Source organism: Petaurus breviceps, unplaced genomic scaffold (genome assembly GCF_028583685.1).
Source record: "Petaurus breviceps papuanus isolate PSGF00001 unplaced genomic scaffold, PetGlider_PUasm1.0 37, whole genome shotgun sequence".
Classification (NCBI taxonomy): domain Eukaryota; kingdom Metazoa; phylum Chordata; class Mammalia; order Diprotodontia; family Petauridae; genus Petaurus; species Petaurus breviceps.
This window is the reverse complement of record NW_027186296.1, coordinates 7,330,151-7,337,788: the sequence shown is the minus strand read 5'-3', so window position 1 is coordinate 7,337,788 and position 7,638 is coordinate 7,330,151. Positions and strand designations below refer to the sequence as shown.

Genomic DNA, 7,638 nt, shown 5'->3' with positions numbered 1-7,638 from the left:
CCCCCCCCCGGCTTTGAAAAACCCAGATGTGGAAAACCAGATGTTGACTGGGTATGGATGTAATGGTCGGACAGTTTGGAAATCTGTCTACTTGATCTGTTTCTGTCTTGATAATTCTGCCTGTATACTTTGAAGTTTGGGGTGCTGACCTTTTTCCCCTGAACAAGGTAAATGATATATGTCTGACTGATTAAAGTAAGCTTGTTAACCCATTTTGAGTTGCTTTCCTTTAACAAAGCAGATCTAAGAACCTGTGGTGGCAGCAAACCCTGAGGACGCTTGGGGTGCTTGCTGCTACAGGCATAGAGCCCAGACCTATGATTTCATTGGTATAGGGAACTTTTGGGTGAGAAAACTCCATACAATTGAACGTTGGCACCTTTTATGCCACTTGCAACCATAGAGCATTTCCTGGATCACTGAAAGATTAAATGACTTGCCCAAGGTCTGGTAGACAGTATGCATCAGAGGCAGGACTATGAACCCAGATCTTCCTAGCTTCAAGACCAGCTTTCTATCCATTTTGCCACAATATTTTATATCAACAAATTTTATCAATTACAACTTACATTAATGAGATTCAGGCCCTGTGTCAATTATTGTGAAGAGGGAGAGCAGTGTAGTGGAACCTTGGAATGGCATGGCAAAAGTATAACTTTTTATCCTAGCAGTGTGCCAACATCTTTTCACACATAGAACTTAGCCTCAAGCCTGTGCCTAGAGATACAATACTTTTATTGCGTGTACTTGATATGACCCTTTGGAAATCTTTCAGCATTAAACACTGAGAGGAAGAAAAGAATAGAGAACTATTAGATTTTGTTGTGCAAAATCAGTTTTTTGGTGTACTTGACATTAAAAGAAAAAGACATCAGGAGCAGGTAGGGGGATAGCAATTCAGTAAGGCCAGGAATAGGTTAAGGTATAGGGAATTACCAGATAACTACCTAGGCTGCTTGGTGGCATAGTGGATAGAGTGCTAGGCCTGTAGTCAGGAAGTCATCTTCTTGAGTTCAAAGCTGGTCTTGAACACTTAGTAGCTGTGGGATGCTGGGAAGTCACTTAACCCTGCTTGTTTTAGTTTCCTTATTTGTAAAATGAACTGGAGAAGGAAATGATAAGCCATTCCAGTATCTTTGCCAAGAAAACCGAAGTCACAAAGTCTCACACATGTCTGAAAAACAACTGAACAACAATTTATCAGAAGGCAGGGCAAGTAAATATAGTCAGACAGATAGCTAAGAAAAAGAGACAACAGTCAGAGTACAGTAAGGTGAATCTAATTCTGAGCCAGCCCGCCTTGACTTAGGATAATTGATTTTGATTTGAAAGGGAACTTAGAAAATTGTTAAGGGTGACCCTTATAGATTAAAGAAACTTAGGCCCAGGAAAATCAAAAGATTTTCTGAAGGTCATGTAGCTAATGAGTTTTGGAAGCATGTTTTAAATTCAAGTATTTCTTACTCTAAATCTAGTTTATTATCTAATATCCACTTATGTACTATACCACCCTAACTTGATGGGGCAGAGATTGATCCTATGGAGTTCTAAGTCCTGAGTTCACAGCTGTGTGTGAGGAAATGGCAGCACCTGTTGGGGACAGTTCAAGAGATCAGGTAAGGACTCCAGGGAAATCAATAAAGACTCTAGGGAGATCGCCTAAAGATCTGTCATTGTCTGTGGATGGTTTTTATTCTCATCTGTACTTTTCTTAGAGCAGTCTTCATTTCCTTATTACGCAGGCTGTAGATCAGGGGATTCACCAGTGGAGTCACTACTGAGTAAAATAAGGTGAAGATTTTCTGTGAACCAGCTGCGCTTCCAGAGTTGGGGCTGATGTACATGACCATGAGGGTCCCGTAAAACAGAGAGACCACAATCAGATGGGAGCCACATGTGGAGAAGGCCTTCTTCCGGCCAGTTGCTGAAGGGACTTTGAAGACAGCTCTGAATACCAGAGTGTAGGATCCAAGGATAAAAGGGAAGGTGACAAAAAGGAGGAGACAGTTGAGGATGGAATAGGAAAGTTCAATCCCTGGGGTAGGGACACAAGATAGAGCCAGCAGGGGTCCTGGATCACAGAGAAAGTGATCAATAATATTTGGACCACAGAAAGGTAATTGAGTCATGAAGCAAATAGGGACTGGAAAGTAGAGGAAGCCACTAACCCAGCAGAGGAATACTAGTTTGAGGCAAAAATGTCCTGTCATGATTGTGGGGTAGTGCAGAGGCTGACAAATGGCCAGGTACCTATCAAAAGCCATGAGGGATAGGAAGAAGGTCTCAGTGGCACCTGTGGAAAAGAAGAAGTAGAACTGTAGGAAGCAGGCAGCGAAGGAGATGGTCTTGGTCTCAGAGAGGAAATTGGCCAATATGTTAGGAACTGTGGTGTTAACGTAGCAGATTTCCAAGAAGGAGAAGTTGGCCAGCAGTATGTACATGGGGGTGTGGAGCTGGTGATCCAACCTTACTGCCCAGATGATGGACCCATTCCCCATCAGGGTCAGGACATAGGTCAGAGAGAAGACTGCAAAGAGGAGGATCTGCATCTCCCTGGGGCAGGGAAAACTCAGGAGGATGAACTCAGTCACTCTGTTTCCTCCTGATATGTTCATGGCTCCTGACCCTATGAAAAGACAGAAATGACCATCACACAAATTGTCTCATGGATTCCCCAATTTTGAAGAATTATTGAGGCCTCTGCCATTTCTAAAACTCTTTTGACTATGGTTTCATATCATACTATGCAGATGTTTTGACAAAAGCAAAACTTCTATGGGAGCATTTTTCTTTCTTTTTTTAAGCAATTGGGGTTAAGTAACTTGCTCAAGGTTACATGGCCAGGTGTTTCTGGGTGGGTGCTAAGTATCTGAACCTGGATTCGATCCCAGGTCATCCCGACTCTGAGGCTGGTGCTCTTACTCACTGTGCTACCTGGCCACCCCATGGGAGCATTTTTCAATTATTCAGATGTGCAATGAGTTATTATAGAGAACTGAAACAATAGATTTCTACAGTCTAGTTTCTATTTCCCATTCCAGTCAAATCTCATATTGATGCTACTATCAAAGTAGACTATACTTTGTCCCCCAGTGAAGTACAATGCTATTCCACTTCTTTCCTCAAACCAATATCAGTACCTCCAATTGAAATTCCCTCCCCTCCTTTCTTTTTGTTAATGTTTTTATTATAAAATTAACATCAATAAACAAAAATGTAACAAATAAATTCTAACCTGAAACATCCTATTTTTGACAGGGAAGAGTACAGTATTATTTAAATTAATATTTCACTGAAAAGGTTTGCAAAGTGCTTTATATATATTATCTTATTTTTAGGGAAATATATATATATAAAACCACCATGTGAATTTTTCAGGTCACATAGCAAATGAATTTCTGATGCAATATTTGAACCCACTGACTTCAGGTCTCACTCAATATCCACCATGTCATGATGTATCTTTAATAATAACAGATATTCATGCTGTTGCTCATGTATAATATTCCATATTTTCCTCTGTGTCTTTGCAGTGGCCATCCCCTGTACCTGGAATACACTCTGTCCTCATGTTCATCTTTTAGAATTGCTAAATTCTAAAGACCAGCTGAAATGCTATCTCCCACTTGAAATCTCTCCTGATACCTCTGATTTCCTAGTGCCTCCCTCCCTTCCCAAAATTACATACTATTTATTTTTTTGGTCTAATTTTACATATACATGTTGTCTCTTTGATATAATATAAACTTATAGAGGGCAGAGATGTTTATTTTTGTCTTTGTATCCATGATGCCTAGAGCAGTGCTTGACACACAGTAGGCATTTAATATATACTTGTTGATTGATTAACAATGAAAAAGGAAACATGAATAGCCAGTAGAGTTCTGGGCTTAGAGTCAGAAAGAATTTGGTACCAATAACATATCTGATAGTTCTAACTGAATAATCTTGGGCAAATTGTTTAAATTCTGTGTTCCACATTCCAGGTATCAGCCTCTTTGGCCTCTGTTTCCATCTTAAGGCATTCTCCAGTGCTTTGGAAGCTATCCTCACATCAGACTCTACATCCCCTCTCCCAATTTCTTCAGGTGACCCTGACCAAACTAACACTGCCTATAAACCCCCAGGCCATACCTCCTCCTCTTTTTGTCTACTATGAATCAGATCTCACTGGGTCTCAGACACAACATTACATGCTGCCATAAGTGGGATTTTGACTTAAACAGTAATTCTTACCTCAGAAAGACCTTTTCCCAGATAATGTAGTTTAGCACATTTCCTGGGAAAAATGCTTAATAAGTTCTTACTTCATCTTGGTATTCTACCTGCACTAATTTGTAATTGATTATCATGTTGCCATGCCTACTGTCCCCATTCTAGTAATTCTGATACTCCAGGTGCCAGTGTGCAGATCTGTTTCTCTGTCCCCTGATATCTCCCTTACCTTCATTCCTCTGAACCAAATTCTTCCCCCTTCTATATCCTACTCTGGATGCACTGGCCCCTTCTACTATGCTCTATGGAATGCTTGTTTTATAGATAAAAAATTTCTTCTTATCCTAATCCTTTTCCTCTCTCAATCTTGCCATCTTCTGAAACTTGCTGAAACCTGGTTCCCTCCTGATGACATGACATTCCTGGCCACCCTTTCCAATTCTGGTTGTGCTTTCATTCATGCCCCATTCGACAATCCCCCATTGGTCATATTGTCAGAGTTGGAATACTCCTTGCTCTACTTCCAGTGACATGATTTTGAGTCCTATCACTGATATTTACAAGCTGAATGACTATGGATAAATCACTCAACCATTCTGACCCTTGTTTCTCACCTGTAAAATGGGGACATATCTATAGTTCCTATAGTATTAGAAAACTGTCTGGGTCAAATATGATAATGTATGTAAAGTGTTTTGTAAACCTTTAAGTGCGATACAAAATTCAGGTTGTTTTTTTTAAACTATTTTGGAACAATCTAATGTTATTTCTTAAATTACTCATTTCAAAAATTGGTTAGTATAATACTTGATAAACTATCTTATAAAGTTGTAATGTGACTCAGATGAAGTAATATATTTGATATACTTTGTAAACCTTAAATACCATGTAAAGTAAAATATTATTATTATATAAATGCAAGTTCATTAATAGTATAATTATTAATCATAACATTAATAGTATTAATAATAATAAAATAATTTTTATTAAAGATATACTATTTGCAAACATTCTGATAAGGGCCATGAAAAAATGCAAAGCAATACAGGACATATTCTCCTCTCAGATTCCTAGCTCTAGGGGAGATAAGGCACATGAAGAGATGATCAACAATAATTATATTCATTATAACCATTCCTAACTTATCAATGTGTCATATTTCTGAAGTGTTGAAGTCTTTTTAAATGACATTTTTTTTGGCACCAGGGACACAGGCCAGTCCCCCCAAAACTATTAAACCCATAATTACACTTGAACTGTTGTACAATACTATATTCTACTAAAGACTATATATAATCATTAGTATTTTTTATTAAAATTTGCTTGGAATTCTTATGATCCTAGAGACAACTAAATCGATTCCTGCTGTACTGGGTTCTAAAATTCCCACTCTCCTAACTCATCTTATCTGTCAGGATATGGGAATGGGGCCTCTCAATTGTATGATCCACATGGATTGGGGAAAGGGCAAATAATGTGTCCCAGTGGGGGTGCCTCTCCTTATTTTTCCCCTTGGGTTGTAAAGGGAAGAAGAAAGTTGTCATGAGCACCAGTGATGATGGATCTTTCTCCACAATGGACCAAAGTGAGACTCATTTGTATTTCAGAGGAAATCAGATTCTGCCTAATCTGAGCATTACATCGTAGGAGGAGGAATAGGGGTTCTCTGCTATGAGGTATAATGAGATAGAACTTTGGTGTCACTCTTTGGGACTGAGGATGGGTGATGGAGGAGCAACCATAGGTGTTACTATTTTTTTTTTCCTTTTCCACTCCTATGAAATCCAGTTTTACCAGGATGCTACAAGCTGGATTGGTCCTGACATGTGTGAAGGAATTTAGATGGAAGGGAAATGGTAGTTGACAATAGAAAGATGGAAAGGAGATTGTGGAAGGGATCCCAAGAATAACAGGCTTTTATTTGTGAGGTACATTTAACTGGTGTGTAGGTACATTAATGGATATCCGAAAGTAATAAATGCCAAATGAATAATAGAGACCAAAGGATATGGGATTTCAGGGCAGAGATAGATTACCAGCATTTGGGGGTGATTTAGAAAAAAAACAATTAAATATTCATGGAAATTATCTGCACTTTAGTATTCTCAGGAGAGTCAGTGTAAGGGTTATGGGATTTAAAGATCTCCCATGCCCCATGGACGTGCTGACATAGCAGAGCAAGAAAAAAAAAAAGCCAAGCTAACGGTCCTGTGGTTGGCAGTTGGTGGCAGTTGCCTTTTTTTTTTTTTTTTGAGTTAGGATTCCGGCTGGGGCCAGAGCTGCTGGGAGCGTTCTTCCAGGACGCTGGGTGGTTGCTGTGAGTGGGGAGAGGAGGACCTTTGCCTGAGATAGCCTGTTCTGTTTTAAAGGCTTGAAAATGTGGGTGCTTTCTACTTTATCTACCTGTGCCAATGTCATAACTACTCTGATGGCTTTCACTTTCTGGTTTTGGGACTCAGTCTTTTGGTATCTTAATAAATTTTCTAGTTTATTTCCCCAAATGGCAAACCTGACGTATTTTGTGATGGATAATTATATCAGCATATTTGTAATCTCTATAGGCATTGTGAATATGGCATTGCTGATACAGTCAGTAAGTGAGCCAAAAGTGACATGAATGAATGATGGCTACTATCTTGTGATTTTAGTCACTGGGAACAGTCAGCATATTGACTTTCCTGGTGATTTTTCAATATTTTATGTAAGAATTCCTACTAAACTGTTAGCTATAAGAATAGCTTATGTCTACCTAGTGTTTTCTTCTTTACAAGTGCTTTCCTCATCACAACTCTATGAGATAGCCAATGCTTACGTTATTTGTAATAATAATAATAATAATATATATCATTATATCCATTTTACAGATAAGGAAACAGAGGGTCATAGAAAAACTTGCCTCGGGGCAGCTAGGTGGCACAGTGAATAGAGCATTGGCCCTGGAGTCAGGAGGACCTGAGTTCACATCTGGCCTCAGACACTTAACACAAAACCTAGCCATGTGACCTTGGGCAAGTCACTTAACCCCAACTGCCCTCTAAAAAGCAAACAAAAAACCAAAAAACATAAAACCAAAAAAAAAGCTTGCCCAAAGTAATGGCCAAGAAATATCAGAGTTGTGAATCAAAACTATGCTCTCTGATCTCAATCAGTCAACAAGAATTTATTAAGTACCTACTATATACCAAACACTATGGTAGGTCCTAGGGGTACAAATACAAAAAAGAGACAGTCCCTCATTTCAAGGAGCTTATAATATAGTTAGGGGAGATAAGATGTACATGAAGAGACAGACAAAATAGAAACTGGATGATTTGATGATGGGGAGAGAAATAGGGAACACAAAAGGACAAGTAAGTAGGGAAGAATGGCTTAATCTTGAAGGAAACTAAGAATTTTTAGAAGGGAAGGCAAGGTTAGAATGAA

General features: G+C 39.0%; 1 protein-coding gene across 1 annotated transcript; it reads right to left on the bottom strand.

The window, feature by feature from the left end:
• Positions 1-1,670: 1,670 nt before the first annotated feature.
• Positions 1,671-2,624, bottom strand: LOC138168442 (olfactory receptor 11H6-like). The gene has a single exon (XM_069097466.1). It carries the CDS (start codon positions 2,613-2,615, stop codon positions 1,671-1,673), a length of 945 nt encoding a protein of 314 aa, XP_068953567.1. The 5' UTR covers positions 2,616-2,624.
• Positions 2,625-7,638: the final 5,014 nt, after the last annotated feature.

What these genes read in the sequence shown, in the direction of transcription:
- LOC138168442 (XM_069097466.1), bottom strand. Translation starts at nt 2,615, where the DNA reads ATGAACATATCAGGAGGAAACAGAGTGACTGAGTTCATCCTCCTGAGT.